At 38.0% G+C, this 17557-nt stretch overlaps 1 protein-coding gene across 1 annotated transcript; it reads left to right on the forward strand.

The window, feature by feature from the left end:
• The first annotated feature begins 9737 nt into the window (after window positions 1-9737).
• mmp13b (matrix metallopeptidase 13b) lies at window positions 9738-14617 on the forward strand. The gene is made up of 10 exons (XM_084716377.1): window positions 9738-9891; window positions 10716-10843; window positions 10952-11100; window positions 11246-11371; window positions 11483-11638; window positions 11715-11835; window positions 12576-12709; window positions 12803-12962; window positions 13348-13451; window positions 13721-14617. Exons 1-10 carry the CDS (start codon window positions 9868-9870, stop codon window positions 13819-13821), a joined length of 1203 nt encoding a protein of 400 aa, XP_084572503.1. The 5' UTR covers window positions 9738-9867; the 3' UTR covers window positions 13822-14617.
• The last annotated feature ends 2940 nt before the right edge of the window (window positions 14618-17557 follow it).

Below are 17557 nucleotides of genomic sequence, written 5' to 3' on the forward strand. Positions count from 1 at the left end.
AACATGCTCCAAATGTTTGACACATTTTTTTCCCTGCTTCTCATTTCAGTTAAAAACATTGGCTTAAAATTTACCCAGAGTCCAGTCGATATAGCACAGAAACGGTACCAGGTGAATTAACCCAAAAGAGGATTGTTTAATCCAGTGATATAAAAATAACACCAATACTGTGTCAAGTCAAAGTAAAGGCAAAAGGTCAAAAGTGCCCTCCTGGGTGCCTTTGTGGTAGATAAAACATGATAAATGCCCTCTTAAGGTTGCCCAAGACAATGTGATGCAGCACCACATACACTGCCCTACATGCTAGGAAGTTAATTGGCCTCTATTTGCCTTTAAATGGTTAAATAGTTCCCTGTGTGGTTTTATTAAAGAAGTGTGTAATTATTGTACTTTAAGTCACATAATAAAACAATTTTAATATAAACCAGGGAATGTAAGTGTTTCACTATAGGTGCATCACAACTTTTAGGCCGACCGCATACAGCTGGATCCCATCCCAGTGTTTTCAATTTATTACTGCAGTATTTATATCGCAAACATCCAAATGAAGTTTTGGTTTTATAATTGCATATCCACCATGTCAAATAGACACTGAAACAAAATATGATGGTATCTTTAAAGCCACCGTGTGTAGAATTTGTATCTGACTTTGGCTCGCCCTGGTGGTAGTATCACAAAAATCACTGTGGCAGACTGCAATGCACCGTGCAACCTTCAGACTCTCCCCCTGCACATCCGCAGATGAGTGGGTGAAAGGAATACTTACACTCCTGCACTAATCTTAAACTTTGGTACTTTTCATGTGGACGTCCAGTCAGTGTTGATGGCTAAATTGCATTAAAACAATAAAGCTATATTGACCAAGAGAGCTGAGTTCTCCTGCTGCAAAACCTGCTGCAGTGATGTCACGCTGATTTAGCTGATATTAAGGAAGAACTACAGTCTAGTAGTTCTAGTCTAAGCCTCTGGGGAGCCAGGAGGCATGCTACATGAGTATTTTTGTCACATAAAGCTATGTTCTGGCCAAGAAAGTATTCGCTATAGGCTAGGGGTGGTGCTACATGGCCACATATGGGCGTGGGAGTCACAGAGCTTCACATGCAGCGCATCCTGGTACATGTAGACACTGCTGCATGGCTCCCCAAGCAGGATAACTCAGCTTTATTGGTCAATATAGCACACACTGAGGAATTAAATGCTTCATTTGACTACAGTTACCATCAACACGGACTTGACATCCATATGAAATGTGTAGAATTTTTCCCTTAACTAAGATTGTCTAATTTTTCTGCAACAAAAATGTACAACAATTCAGTGAAATAATCTATAATCACATAACTATTCTATTCATAGCGGTTTTACATCATCTTATAATTCTATGAATTATATGTTGGGATGTAGAACTACACGTTCACAGCTGTAACATAAGTACAAGCTCAGTGGTGACTACATGGTAATGTCTGGTTGCTTTCACAATTTGTAGGCAGAGGTCAGTTGGGCCAGAAAGGGCATGTAAGACAAATTAGTGTACATGCAGCTCTGTGGCAAAGTACACTCATATTCCATTCAAGCAAACAATGAAATGTACTCACAGTCAATACAAAATGGCAGCAACAGATTTGGAGACTAAATAGCAAGTCATTTTTATAGTTTGTTCCCATAAAACATATGAATTTGATATAATGTAATAATATATAATTCAATATTTGATGTCTGCAATCAGACACCAAAATGCAGTCTTTTTTTCCCCTCTATTTATTTACATCCATTCATTGTTGATTTTTAACACTTCAGCATGTGGTGGTGGTGACACTGCAGCATGTTAAGAGACAGAGGGACCAGCACCATGAGTTTGTGCGCTCCCACCACTGCTGCTAGAGTCTCTGCTGCCCTCCTCTGGCGTCTCTGCACTACATGCGGTTTTCCAAGTTTTGCTGAGTGGACCTGACCTTACGCCACAGCAGTCACTGTGGTTTGAATGTTAACGGTTGCTCTCCAGTTGCAGTTACTCAGCATTTTAATTTAAGATCTTTTTTGGTTCCTAATTTGTGGATTTACAATGTGTGAAGATTAAATTACAGTTTCACTGGTGTGCTGTGTCATTTCAGATTCTGCTGGCATCTGTGTGATCTAAATCCTGCCTTTACTGTAAGCCAGAGGTTTTAAAAATGGGAGGCAGGCCTCCCTGGGGTTAATCCAATTTTTTTTTTCAGGAAAGGCTTAGTGAAGAGAATTAAAAGGCACTTCATTAGGTATTACATTAATTATCAAAATGATATCACATGAGGTTTCATACACCAGAAAAGCCTAAATGTGTGAGACTTGGTGAAAGAGATCATTCTGGACTTCTACTGTTCTTCTCACAGTCAGAAACTGTAGAAATACTTTTAAACCATCCAGGAATTGAGTAAAACTAAGCAAGCAAACTGAGGGAGGCATCTGTTAACTAGCTTTGTCTGAAGAGAGGGCTCAGACTTTGAAAACCCCTGCTGTAGGCTGTAGCAGGATCATCTTGTGGCTCACTAACTGTGTCCATTGTGATTAAATTACATTACATTTGTTTGGCAGATGCCTTTGTCCATGGAGACTTACAATGAATGTTCCATAGTTTTGCTTTCCATACTCCCTCATGGTTGTGTAATCCTATAATACATATGACAGCCTCTGTAGAACAAACATACGTCTGTATTGTTCTTATGCAACTGTTTTCCAATAGAAATCGTACTTTGGAGGAATCATAGTGCCACATTGTATTTCATAAACTAATGGCTAACATGTTATACAAACAAACCAACATTATTTATGCGTTCAGAAGAAACAGATACAATTACTACGAACAAAGCAGTCTTTATTTGTATGTCCAAACTTGTTCAGACCACAAAACACTTATAAAAGGGTACTGCACGCTTAAATGTATTTTTGAACTGAAAATAAATTACATTACTGTAACACATTAGTGCTGGCATTAATATTGATATTTTTTAATTAATTTATGGCTCAAAACACTACTGACTGTTTTAAATGATCCTGATACTGGAGTCGCCCGCCTGGGGTTTAATGCTCTCTAATCTGAGCTGGGTGGCCGACCTCCCTCAGCCTTTCCAACCTTGTTGTCGAGTGGGAGTCTTGGAAACAGTGCTGCTTTTCAAATAACACTATACGTTATTGTATCTTGTGTTTTATCCCTTCAAAGTCCAACCAGGAACAAGGATTGCAGATAAGCTGTAACTAGAAGTCCTATGTACATTGCATCAGTTGCTTTTGTTACCTAAATGTAACAATGCCTTAAATTTATAAAACTCTGAGACGTGTTATCACAATTAAGAAATTTTACTGATAATAAGCAATAAAAAGCAGGGGCTGGAGCTGCTGAAAAGGAAGGTGATTAATAAACCAGGTGGATAAAATTACTTCATTTCAATTTACACTAAAAAAAAGAAGGCCTTGATATGACTTCTAAAAGTGAATAATACAAAGTTAAAACACAGCCCAACATAAGCAAATCTAAAGAAACTAAAACTGAGCAGAGGACACGTGTTGGGCTCTAATGGATGCAGGTGAGCAGGAGGGAAGTCAGCTTGTACCTGGCCAGCCAACACATCTCACTTGCTAAAACAAAACAACTAGAATTGCAATACAGGTAAAAAAAAAAAAAAAAATGTGCATAAAGAGGTGCTTTTGGCACAAAACTGGTGCAGACAAACAAGAGCAGTCACAGCAGAGACAGGGCATGAGGCAGGAGGGGGAGGACAAAGACTTACAGGTGCCATTTATTGCCTGGCTCTGATTAGGAGGTTGGCTAATGGAGGAGTCAGGCCCAGGCTGCATTCACTCTACTCACACTCAAGTCTCAGTCAGAATCAGTCATGGGATTTACACTATTTTTTTGCAAACCATCTACTTATTTTCTCTCACACACTGGAGAGAGCAGCCTCTCTGAGCCTCCAGCATAAAGTTCAGCTAGCTGCAACACAAGAAACATTTTCAAAAAGGACCATAATTGTGCTTCTCCTGATCGTCAAAGCTCCAGCGGTCTCTCTGTGCCTCCAGTGCTTCTCTGTTTCCAGTATTTTACACAGACACAGAGAGTCTGGCAGCAGCTGTCTGTGCTAGATGTTACTGTATTCAGCCTCTCTGTCTCTGGTTGGTGTTGTAGCCACAAGGCCACGACCCCTAGAGTAGCTGTCCTGTGCACCGCCACCCTATCCTCTCCTCAACCCCTCAACCTCTTTCTAGAATTTTTCAAAATTATGCAAAGGTCGGAGTTAGACACAAAATGAGCAAACTACAGGGAAAAAAAATGTAAAGTTTGAAGCCACAGGCCACTAAGTAGTGAACCTTTAATTATTTTAAATAAATCCTTACTAGTACTAGCAATGAAAACAACACTAATTGAAATAACAAGACTGATATTAGTATAACAGTCTATTCTGGGTGTTTTCTATTTTATCAAATTTATTGTATTATATATATGTATGTTTATATGTATATGTATGAGTTTATGCGTGTGTATGTACAAGTGTATGTACTTGTATGTACTTATGTTTTTTCTCTCTAGACTCACTTTTTAATTAATTAATTTTTTTTTTTTTTCTTTTCTTTTCTTCTTTTCTGTCCTGGTATTTATTATCATTACTGTTATTATTATTATTATTATTATTATTGTTGTTGTTGTTGTTGTTGTTGTTGTTGTTGTTGTTATTATTATTATTATTTTTTATTTATTTATTTATTTTTTTAATGGTCTTTTAATTATGTACAATATACTGCACTGAAAATAAGGTAGAGCAGGTTTATTCAAGTGAGTGACAGCGGGAGATAGGGTTCCTGGGGGGGGGGGGGGGGGTGATGTTCTTTTTAAATTTGTAGAACTGTAAAGTTCAATAAAAAGAACTCTAAAAGATTTCATGAATCATATAACAGATAAAAACTATATTAGTTCATACAACAAGGCTGAATTTTGTTGAATTAAAGCACAATTATGGTGACTGATAAATACTTAACGTAACGTAATTTGACTAGTCTAAGTACGTACAAACATTTTAATTTAATAAAATTAATTGAACATAAATATTCACGACATATCACCAGCAAATCTATGTTGTGTTCAAATAACACAATCAGGACAGACTGACTTTAATTGGTTTGTTTAGATGGAATGTAGGTGGCAAAATTAAATTACATTCATCCAATTATTTTTTTTTGTGCACACATCAAACATTTGGCTAGTTTAACACCAAATTTGTACTTACAGCTAATTTAGGCAATGGGTTCATTAATCCATAAACACAAATGTTCCTCTTCTGTTGTAAATGCTATAAAAATATTTTCTCAGATTTTGTCACACATCAACTGAAGTATTTTTTATTTGTTTATTTATTTATCATTATTACACTGTATCTAAGCTGTGCAGTTGCCACTATTAAAGGCATGCTGCAGTTTTTCAAAACATCTTTTAAAAGAATTTTGTTTAAATAAAACAATAACTGATTTACATGGAAACATCCAAGTGAAACTAATCCAGGAAAAGACATCAGTTCTGAATAAGGACGCATGATTTCGTGGAACTGTTAATCACAGTAGGTCTGTTCCCTGGATCAGCTTTCCTCTGACACGGGGGGGGGGGGGGGGGGGGGGGTGTACGGCAGATACATTACTCTAATTCATATTTGTGAATAGCCAAGTAGCCAAGCTACCTTGTTGCATCTTTCATGCATCCCATAGTACAACATTTACATATGCACTGACATGGTGAGTGTCATTCCTCTGAAAATGCAAAACCAGTGGATCACACCAATTCCAGGCACTGGAGTAACAAAAACCTAGATCTTACCAAAGTGCTGATCAGACCCTAGAAGAAGCCAACAGGGTCTCAAACGGTGCATGCAAAAAAACCACCAAGTAACACAGTCACTCAGCCTGCAAATGACATGAAGCACAGCAGCATCAACCACTTCCCCCATGTGTCAGAGAAAGGTTGATGCAGCATGATGAGGGACCAGATGTGAGAAGATGAACTTTATATTTCAAGCAGCAACTCTCTTGTTTTCCCCCATTTCTTGTAACTTGCCATTGAAGAACAGCTCTTAATCTCCATCTACAGATTTGTCTCTTTATGTGACTGTACAGATGAAGTAAACGGAGGCAGTAAACATAACATTTCATATTAAGGATATGTGGGATACCAAAAATGATGTTCAATGCACCTATCGTGTATAAGCATTCAGTTTGATGCATGCTGGAAAATTACAGCTGAGGTTGATAACATGAAGCAGAACCTTATAAACTGAGCCTGAAACAAAATAAAACTTGAGTATGGAGAGGAAAAACAACATAATGAAAAGTATAGGATCATGGGATTGGTGGCACGGCAGCAATTTTAACTTTCTTATCTTATCCATTCAGTGTGTCATACGTTTGAGTCCTCAGACCTGCCACCATAATATAGGTCATATAACACCATATTTCAGGACTCAGTACTGTAACTATTTTTGCCGGCATTGGGTCACAGCGGGTCAGAAGTGTGTATGTATGTTTCCATAGATTTCTGTCTCTGTGTTTGTCGGTGACATTTTAAAATAACAGCAAAAATCCCCCTGGCTGCCAACTTCCCCTGGCATGAGTCAGCAGCACTCTGTTAACCACCGTCTCAACAATGATGTTACTGCAAAAACATTTGTCTCCACAGGATGCTGAAGTGTTTGGATACAGTGTTTGTTACACATTACGCATAATATCACTAATGGGATGCAGATGTACTTTTTTTGTGATGTTTGTATGGTATCCTGACAATGACGAACACATTTTAATTATTTTGTTGAAGAGAAAAGTGTAGGATTACAGTGAATTTTTAAAGAGATCAGAAGACAGTTAACGTTCCACAAATCAATTCCATCATAAATGCTGCTCCTTTACAATGACAGGTAGCATCAGCTGCTTGTAATCTGTGTTTCTTAATGTAGTATGAGATATATTAGTGATATGATTTTCTCTGGCAGCGCCGCGGCTTGATACCCACCTCGACTGCAGTGCTTGACGCACAGTCTCATATTCAGCAAAACACTGTCATTACAAGACATTTTCCAAAAGTATGTTGATAATGACTGGGATTGTGACACACTCACATCATTGTTTGACATCTCCTTCTTGTTCAGCATCAGTGCAGTAATTTAAGTTGTACTGAGTGCTTAACACGCTCAAAAACTGCTTTTTGTATCCAAATATAACTGTATCAAATGGTTAACAATACCACTGTGTAAATGATGTGATTTGTAAAGTGAAAAGTAGTTCAAAATTTACACTTCTTGCGGTCATTTTACAACCTTTTTCTACTATGTAGGAGTTAAGCATTCCATTGTTGTGGCAGGAGCGAATAATTATAGGCCTCTGTAGTCTCACACAGACAGTGTAAGCAGTAATAGGCGGCATGTCTTTACCTGTCTTGACCTCAGAGACCTACAGTGTTGGAAAGAGTCCAGAGAATCTGTACTTATCAAGTACTGTTACATTACTGAGCTCAACCACAAGTAAAACTACTGGTGTTAATAAAACTACTTAAGTAAAAGTACAGAGTATCCTTCCCAGAAACTACTCAGAGAATTAGTCATTTTTTAACTGTGTATGTTTAAAGTATTATTAATAGCAGGCATTAATTTGAAAGGGGTTTCTGTTTTTCTGAGTCTAAAGTCAGTTTAAATTACCTCTGTGCTGTTCTGCTCTGCGGTCGCCATTGACTCTCCAAACCTGTGCCTGCTGCAGAGTTTGTTTCATCTCTGTGTCACAAGTTTTCTTTGGCACGTTTATCCTTATTGGTTTCAAAAATGCAGAAGAAAGGTTTGTATATAAATTCAAATTATAGGCTTACTCAGTAGTGAAGTGGATTACATAGTGTAATGCTTGATGGTGGAATAACAAGGATGTGTCAGTTGGCGTTTGAAAACACAGCAGAAAAGTGTACTGAGCACAACAAAAAGTAAACCCATTTTTTTGCTCTCACCACCTTCCACATGTGGTCTGGAACCATACTGATGTATTTTATAGCCAAATATCATTATGAATGTCATCAGTACTGCAGTGCCAAACGTAAAGACATATAAATAATTGAATACAACTTTTCTATCAGTTCTTATGAGAGGCACTGTTAATAAGCATCAAATCAATCTAATGCCAGTGTGCTAACATGCTAACATGGCAGTGCTAACATGCTGATGTTTAGCAAGTATTATGCTCACCACGCTCACCATCTTAGTGACCATGTTAGCAGGCTTGCATTTGCTACTTAGATGTAGTGAAAGTGAAAACTTTGACCTGCTGGTGGCACTAAGTCAAAAAATTAAATGATCACCAAACTCATTAGGATTCATCCTGTGGGTTCCTTAGATTCGTACAAAGTTTTGTGGCAGCCTATCCAAAGAGGATCAGAGTTATCGAAATGATTCGGTCTGGACATGAGTGGTGGATACAACACTGCCATCCCATGAACCATTTTAATGTTCTATTTTTGATCAAACTAGTTTTTTGTTTTCTTTGTGTTTCTATGTAAACTGTGTGTCTGTTCAAAGTTCAGTAAATCTGTGCTGTGGTCAAATATCCTACAGACCACAAAACTGAGAACAGCAGGTTCATTTACGTATTCAATTTGTCATTTAAGTTCTGTGTAATCCTGCTGACTCTGAATCACTTACGACTGTTGGGAGCAATGTAGGAAAACACCTAAATATGGAGGAGCTGATTTCAGTTATTAGCAGACAAAACACACCCAAAACACTTGTTTGCATTGAGTCACCTCATTATTTGTCAGTATGAGTGATGACATTATGTTGGATACTCTCACACAAAACATAACATAATAAGGAACATGTGAATCCCATGTTTTATATTTAAATGTCATGTTTTCATCATCTCTTTCATGGGTTTGACGTATGTTTGTTAGTCACATATCTTAAAATGTCTTCACCTAAAATAACAAGACACAGAATGACTATCATGAGACCTGCCGCAGCACGAAAGTAATTCCCAAAATTCCCTATTTTTTTTATAGTTGGGCATCTATTTTTCTTTTTTTTCATCAGGTAGTCATACAGATAATAACTAATGATTACATCCTAATTGAAGGAAAACCCAGAGTGTTTTCTGCCAAAAACAGTCACCCCCTCTAAATCTGCCTGTAAGAAAAAGACAAGATCGTTCTTGTTTTTTAACAAAAGCAAGAAAAGTGCATAATTTTGCCTCATAAGCATTTTCAGTGAATCTATGGGGGAACTTGTTTAGTCATGACAATCTGGGAAATGTTTTATCAAAGCATTTTCAGGGTTCAAAGGAGTACACTCAAACCACAGTCCCTGTACAAGCACATTCCTAACAGACATAGGAGGAAGTGGCTAGGTGCTTTTACATGAATCACTTGGATCCTTTGAAAAAAAAAAAAAAGTGGACCCAAAACACTATAAATACCCTGCAGAGCTTCTTGACCCCAATGACTGGTTTGGACGACGCAAAGACAACAACAATGATAGCTTTGCTGCTGCTGGCGCTGGTCGCTCACTCCTTTGCTGTGCCTCTGCCGTCAGGGGACAAAGACAACTGGCTTTTAGCAGAGGTAAGATCTGAAGGCTCTGATTCAGACAGGATTTGGTTGTTGCACGCTGGCTTCACGTGGCTTTCTTCTGACATAATCAGTGGAAAAGGGTGCTGTAAAGGTGTAAGTTTGGAATGATCTGCGCTTTATTATTTCACACCATTAAGGATGTCATTCAGCTGTTGTTCTCTTTCAATAAACAGAAGTACCTTCGTCGGTTCTATGGCCTCCCAGCTGGTCTCCAGGGGAGACAAGGGACATCAGGCGCCTTTCAGGAAAAGATCAAGGAGATGCAGCAATTCTTCAAACTAAAGGTGACCACTTCTGCAAAGTAGTTATTAATTCTGAGCAGAATATTATATGAAATTTTTAATTTGATATGAGTTTGTGTTTTATTCCTAGTTGAAATGAGAATAATTTGATAGATAGATTCTGTTTTACATTAAACCTAGCTTTTTTGGTAGGAAAGAAGTTGAATTGAGTTGATTTGAGTTACTTTTACTGCCATTACAACAACTTTTGATAGGAACCTGCCTTGTTGGGGTTGTAGTGCAGGGAAACATTCATCCCACCATACATATAATAAAATTATTATATAAATTAAACATGTTGAAATACACATAGATTTTTAAAAAGATAACCTAAAAGAAAAGTATATCTTAAACAATCAAACCCTTATTTACACTTAACTATTCAGAAGTGAACTCTGCTAATAAATACTACTAGTTTGGGTTGCAACAATAAGGAATTATTTTAAAAACCTTTTCAAATAATGACTTACTTTAAATTTTGTTTTTTGTTTTTTTGTTTTGTTCTAGTCTTAACTTTAGAGGTGTACTGAGCTATATAATCTAGTTCCTTGAAGTTAAGGGAAAGGCTCAATCCAGCTGAGTTTTAGGATGCTACTATTCTTTCTTTCACTCTAGTTGATTTGTTACAACAGTCTGTTGCCAGTTGCTGCCAGGCAGTCTCTTTTTCCTTAAAGTTCTCTTTGTCATTTTTAAAATTTTATGTTAGTCGGCCATATTGCCCCATTAATTTAGCCAACAAGTTTTTTCTTAAAGTACAGTACAATACAGTACAATGCCAACACATGCTTATTTAACATATTTCCTTTCCGCCTTTTGTTCCTCTGAAGGTGACAGGAAATCTGGATGACAACACTCTGGAACTGATGAAGCAGGCCAGATGTGGCGTCCCGGACATTGGGGAGTACAACCACTTCCCTCGACACCTCAAATGGCAAAATAACAACGTCACATTCAGGTACGCGTTAATGCGATGCTTGTGAATATAATGTAAATGTTGCAGGAAGTGAACACCGGTATCTTTTATTCACTCATTTGTCTTGTCTCCTGTTCCCTGATGTTTCAGGATATTGAATTATACACCAGATCTGAAGAAGACTGATGTTGACAGAGCCATCCGCAACGCGCTCAATGTTTGGTCTGATGTCACCCCCCTGACCTTTAAGAAGCTGCACCATGGCAACGCTGACATTATGATCAGTTTTGGAAGAAAAGGTACAACAAGCACTTATATATCCTCTGAATTCAAACACTGGGTGTTTTTTCTACGCTGCAGTTGCTTCACTCTAAAGAATAAACATTATAACAGTACACATTTTGCTGGACATATTTAAAGTTTGCGTGTCCTTTAACTCTGCAGAGCATGGAGACTATAACCCTTTTGATGGGCCTAATGGACTGCTGGCTCATGCCTACCCACCTGGTCAAGGCATCGGAGGAGACACTCACTTTGATGAGGATGAACACTGGAGCAAAGACTCATCAGGTAACAGTCAGGCACAAATGTTCAACATAAACCGAATCCTGAATTATTTACACTTATAGTCAAGTGTGGTTCATCTGAATAGTATTTTCACTGTGCATCTTTTCTCAACAGCTTACAACCTGTTTATAGTGGCGGCACATGAGCTGGGCCACGCCCTCGGTATGTCCCACTCCACAGACCCAGGCGCCCTGATGTACCCCGTCTACTCCTACGCTACAGGCTACCCGCTGTCTGAAGATGACATTGATGGCATCCAAGCTCTCTATGGTGGGGAATTAAATGTGTATTGATTGCATGAGACATATTATGAGAACAGTGCATTAATGCCAGATGTTCATCACAGGCCCAAACCCAAACCCAAGGAAAGTGAAACCGAAGCCTGACGCACCAAACAAATGTGACCCCATGTTGACTTTTGACGCTGTCACAGAGCTCAGAGGGGAAACCATCATCTTCAAAGACAGGTACAGTAACAACCATTGTACAACATGGTAATATATGATCTATAGATCTTGATCATCATAGGTTAGACTGATAACCTATAATCAGTAGAGGGTCTTTGTCATTAAGCTGATAATTCTGTGACTCGAACAGTGGTGGAGGAAGTACTCAGATCTCTGCCTTAAGTAAAAGTACAAAAAAACTCCTGCATTCAAAACCTTGCTTAAACATCCTCACAGGAGTTTTAAATTAGCAATGAAACAGGCTTCATTTAATACAGATCCCTCTTTGTGACCTACATAAGCAAACAAGTCCATCAGTGAGAAGACTATTTCTATATAGTTGGATTCTGCGTAAAGTCAGATAAAATGAGCCTGTGTTTACATTTTTCCATGTTAAGTTACAACGAGCAGTACTTTAACCAGTTGAATGGAAGAAGTTGGAGATTTTTATTTTGATCATTTTGTTTTAGACATTATATTTTGTGCTTTTGTCCAAAAAAGTACCAAAAGTAAAAATACTGATCACTGTGGAGAATTTCAGAATTATATGTCTTATATTACTAGATCATAATTAATGATTGATTAATGTGTTCATCTCTTTCATGCTGCAGCTGGCAGAAGTGGAGCTAATTTCAGTTAGGTTATATAAGGCTGTGTAGATTAATATTTAATAATGCATCATGTTTTATTAGTTGATTTACATTTTATGACTGATTTATAAGAATAACAATAATTCTGTTAAAATGCTGCATTTGTTGCAGATTCTACTGGCGTCTCCATCCTCAGATGCCGGAGCCTGAGCAGACACTGATCAAGTCCACGTGGCCCTCCATTCCCAACAGGGTGGACGCAGCATACGAGAACCCAGAGAAGGATCAAGTCATCATATTTAATGGTGAGTTATTATTACATACTTATTTATTGTTGTTATATTTTTTGATTGAGATACATCACATGTGGACCAAAAACTCTGCTCTGTGTTCAACAGGGATCCGAATGTGGGCTTTGAACGGATATAATCTCGTGGACGGTTATCCAAAGTACATACACAAACTTGGACTTCCTAAGAAAATAAGGAAAATTGATGCAGCTGTGTACATCAGAGACACCGGGAAAACTCTACTTTTCACTGATGAGGACTACTGGAGGTATGTGATGATTAGTCTCACATGTCTCAGTTATAGTTAAGGTTAAATCTCTTTATTGGGACAATTCACCACAAAAATCATAAATGCATATTTTCCCTCGTTTTTTGTTATGATATTTGACCATGTTGATATTTTGTAATTTTGGTGTGAGTTGTCAGATAATAAAGATAATCCACAGACCTGGTTGTGAACAGTTTCATGCAGGAACTATTTTCTTTCTATGGTAGAAAAAAAATAGTTCTCCAAAACTTTGAAACAACTGTCCCTTCAAATCGGCAAAAAAAAAAAGAAAAAAGATTGACATTTAAAAAACTGACTGAGTCATTCTTCCCACATGTGATTCAGTATTTCATCAACATTGTTTCCTTTTATTTGTCATCCGCAGCTATGATGAAGCAACCAACACCATGGACAGTGGCTACCCACGATCCATTGAGGAAGATTTTCCTGGAATGGATGACGAGATTGATGCTGCTGCTTATCACTACGGTATTATGAAGCCTAAAATATCACATTTTAAGGACATCACATTTGTTTCACAGCAGCCACACTGACAAAGCTGCCTGCAGATGTGTCTGCACACAATGCTGATTATCTCAAAATGCCAGATAATCGACCCAATTAAACAGCCAAAACAGACGACCAATTAATCATTCTATCGCTACTTTTAAATATAGTTTACAGAAGAGAACTATTTTTTTCCAGCACTTCTGCTTTACTGTTTTCCCTAACCGTTGCTCCACTCTGTTTTCTTTCAGGATACTTGTATTTCTACCATGAACACATGCAGTACGAGTACAGTTACACCTCAAGGAAGGTCATTCGCATCCAGAGGACCAACTCCATCCTCAACTGCTGATGAAACTGTCCAAAACTGTCAGTAGATGCTAAAAAATATATGTGGCTCTATGGCTCACAAGACATCTTCGCGGTACACGAAATACACACAAGGAGGAGACAAAGGAAGATGCAGTTCATTCACTGTGCAGAGAGACATGCAGAGTAGAGTTGGCCTGTTAGAGATAAACAGGTTTTTGTCAAGTTAAGAAGAAATGTTTATTTTTACCCGTGCTGGACACCTGGAGGTCATATATAATTTGACACAGAATGCTGGAAAATTCCTCAGAAAAGTATTTCCTCGCATAATTATTTATTTCACATCTCTATATTTGTACTAGAAGTTTCACTATTGACCACAAGATCCTTAGCAGGTTAAGTTTCTTGTCAGTAACAGCTGGCTTAACAGTTACATATATTCTGTTTGTCCTTAGAGTTTGTCCCTTTGTAAGTCTTGTGTATTACAATAAAAGCGGATAAATCAAAGCCGGATTGATGAGCTTGGTGTTGAAGAGCTGAATGTAAAGTCATGTTGTCCTATTTATGGACTTTTTGAGGGACTTCAAATATCCGAGATTGTATTGTCTTCCTCAACACTGCAGATGCTGAGGAAGACACAAAATTCTGCATATTGAGATGAGGTTTAAGCATAATCCACATATTCAAGACATATTTCTTAGCATGCTGCTTTTATCCAAATTTATCATTTTAATACTGACATATTTTGAGATATGTGACATATGTGAATTTCCTCGTCTGTATTTTCAAATAATCTTTGCAAATGATTCATTGAATAAAATGTGAGTAATCTAAGACAACCAGTGTGGTCTTTGATCAAGACAGTGAGGTTGTCTGTGCTTCTTACAACTGTTTTAACCGAAACCTCGTCATACTTTGTTACAGGTTATGTGTTTGTGTGAAAGGTCAGGTGGGACAAACGATCTTAAAGTAGCTGGACTCTGCTGCCACTCAAAGGCTGCACAGTTGCATGTAACTTCAACTTCAGTCGGGCTGAGGGCTTGAGTGATTTTGGTATTCTTTTTATTCATAATCCTCTTCATCTTTTACACATTGTTATGTCTCCTGGAGCCCTCGTGCACACTATCAGGTGATGTAACTCTGCAGGCGGTTATAAAAAATACATGATATTATATGCTGTTTGAGAACTGGAGGTCTGATTATTTATTTATTGCACCAACATTAAACTAAAGTTTACAGTTTTGCAAAAAATATTCACTAAATGTTACATATACTTCAATTCAGTGAGACACAGAATGCAGTAATGGAGACTAGTGTTAGATCTCACATATAGAAACGTCATCATCAGTAGTTCATCATCTGATTTTTTTTAATCGTGTGACTTGTCTGGTTTAATGGGTGTGTTGCTGCTTTTATATACAGCAATTTTTACAAAGTTTCAAATGAATTCTTGAATATGGCCTTCAGCACAAGTTTGAAAACCCCGATATACATGTAGTTCTATGTCATTTCCACTAGATGGCGGTCTTATCAACCGTTTGAGTGTGTAAAGGTTTCGCTTTGAGCAGAGTCCTGACCGTTGAGGGACAGATAAATGTAGAAAAATATCAGTAAGACAGGCAGCAACTTGACATAAGTCCACTGCTATGTTTCAGCAGGTCTCTAATCAAGTGTCTCAAGCAGTTCCTGAGTTTGGAAAAAACAATCAGTGTATGCCTCATTAGCACATCAAATCTTTTGCTCTGGCCACATTAGACCTGAACATACCTCATATCAAACAGACTAAGCACTAATCATATTAATAAAGAGCCATTACACGCATTATCTTCATCCTCCAGCATACTATAACAGCCTAAAGCCAATTATTTCAGTTATATGTGAGGGGTTTCATGAAAATTAATAATTTGTGTAGTGTGAGCAGCTCAGTTTTGAAAGGTCAGTAAAGTATCTCTAGTTAAAGTTTAGTAAACAGTGTGGCTTGAGCCAGGCAGCATAATCCACAGGCCCAATCATGTGGATGTAATTACAGTGCAGTGAAGCAGTCACCTCATTTGCTCATTTCCGAGGTATTGCGTGGTGAAGGCTTCACCACCGCTTCACAAATCCCGTGTGTTCATCATCACTGATGTGGGCTTTGAAAGTCTAAGCTCCAGTTTACAGAAACACAGACGGTTCATCTGAAACTGATGTGTCTTTTACATGAGCCCTTTTAAAATCAAATTAAGATTATAATGTCAATTGTACTGTGTGCGTCAGAAATAACAATAGATTGCTGCTTAAGAGTTCATGACTGCGTTGCACCAACAAAGATTTAATCTAAGATTAGTTCTAATCAGGGTCTATTAAAACTAGATTTAAAATGAGTAAATCGAGATTAGATAAACACATCTTGGACTAATCTCAATATTGCAAATATATCACCAGTTGCCAGTGGATGGGCTGATGATGGCTGGTTGGAAAATTTGAACATATGGCCCAACTCTGAATCTCGTCACAATAATCGACGATTGCAAAACATACAACAGCAGTGATTTTAAAAGTGAAGCCTGCTCATTTACATATATTTTTTCTTAATTATAAGATAGTTAAAGACAACTTCATGCCTGTGCTGAAAATGGTTCAAAATCCTTCATTTTCTGACTTAACCTTGACGCTCTCTCTGTCTAGAGATGCGTGTTTGAAGCCTGGGAGGAAAGTAGATCCAATACAGTCTGACAAAGATAGAAGAAGCACTCACATTTAAAGCTTTAAATGTTTATTTCAGCGAGAGGATCACTTTGTCTCCATTTCTCTGATGTGTTTTCACTCCTCAGGGAAAGTGAACTCTAAATATTTACCAGCGACATGCTCTCACTCCTTTGGCGGTGTGCAGAAATTGAGTGACTTTTGGTATTGACTTGACTTCTGTAGAGCAGCGCCACTGAGAAACATCAAAAATTAAATCACTCTCAGCCCCGGTGGATGTAGAGGTCATGTAAGTCTCTTCTTTTTATGTCATTCCAGTCACAGTCGGGCACCTCTCCCTGTTCCTGCCCCAGTCAGAAGTTATTACCATATCCAACTCTTTTCAGCTCATTCAGAATGCAGCATTGAGGAGCCAAATAAAAAGATCATAAACCTTGAATTTTAATGTCTCTCCATTGGTTACAAGTAAGGTCATGGAGTGATGCTGGGTTTACTGATGTTTCAAGAACAGCCAGGTCGATACTGAGCATTCATGTGAGCAGAAAATTTAGATCCCGCAGCCAAGACCCAGGACAAGGTGGGTGCGGACCAACCATCAGTGCTCCCAGAATGGAATGAGGCCCCTGAAGCTAGAAGTCATCATGTTCTCATCCACCTTATATCCGCTCATTTTATTATTTTGACATTATTTAACCACTTTTTAGAAATCATTTTTGCTTTTTGGGTTTTTTGTTTGTTTGTTTATGGGAATATTTGACATCACTTATTCATTTACCTCTGTTTAAGCACTTTGTTGTTACCACTAGAGCAAAGGTAACAGTTGAAACAGGTCAATAAAAAAAAAAAGAAAAAGGTGGTATCCCTTGAGAGAACCTTTACAGAGTCCAGCCCTGCAGCTTCTGATGGAAACCAGATGGAGGAGAATGACGGCGAGGGCAGCATTTTCAGGATATATCCCTTTTCCTCTGGGAAACTCCCTCCTCAGGCCACCAATATGAGGAGGGTGATGCAAGACTGCTGCTGCTCCAACAACACTGAGCTCATTATTCAGAGTGGGAGCAAGAAACCAAAAAAAGGACTCTTTTATTAGTACA

This window comes from Lutjanus erythropterus, chromosome 4 (assembly GCF_056507025.1).
Source record: "Lutjanus erythropterus isolate fLutEry1 chromosome 4, fLutEry1.hap2, whole genome shotgun sequence".
NCBI lineage: Eukaryota > Metazoa > Chordata > Actinopteri > Lutjaniformes > Lutjanidae > Lutjanus > Lutjanus erythropterus.

Coding starts and splice junctions, on each gene's coding strand:
- mmp13b (XM_084716377.1), top strand. CDS start 9,868: ATGCAGCAATTCTTCAAACTAAAG. Junction 11,101..11,245: donor GATCAGTTTTGGAAGAAAAG/GTACAACAAGCA, acceptor TTAACTCTGCAG/AGCATGGAGACTATAACCCT. Junction 12,963..13,347: donor ACTGATGAGGACTACTGGAG/GTATGTGATGAT, acceptor TGTCATCCGCAG/CTATGATGAAGCAACCAACA.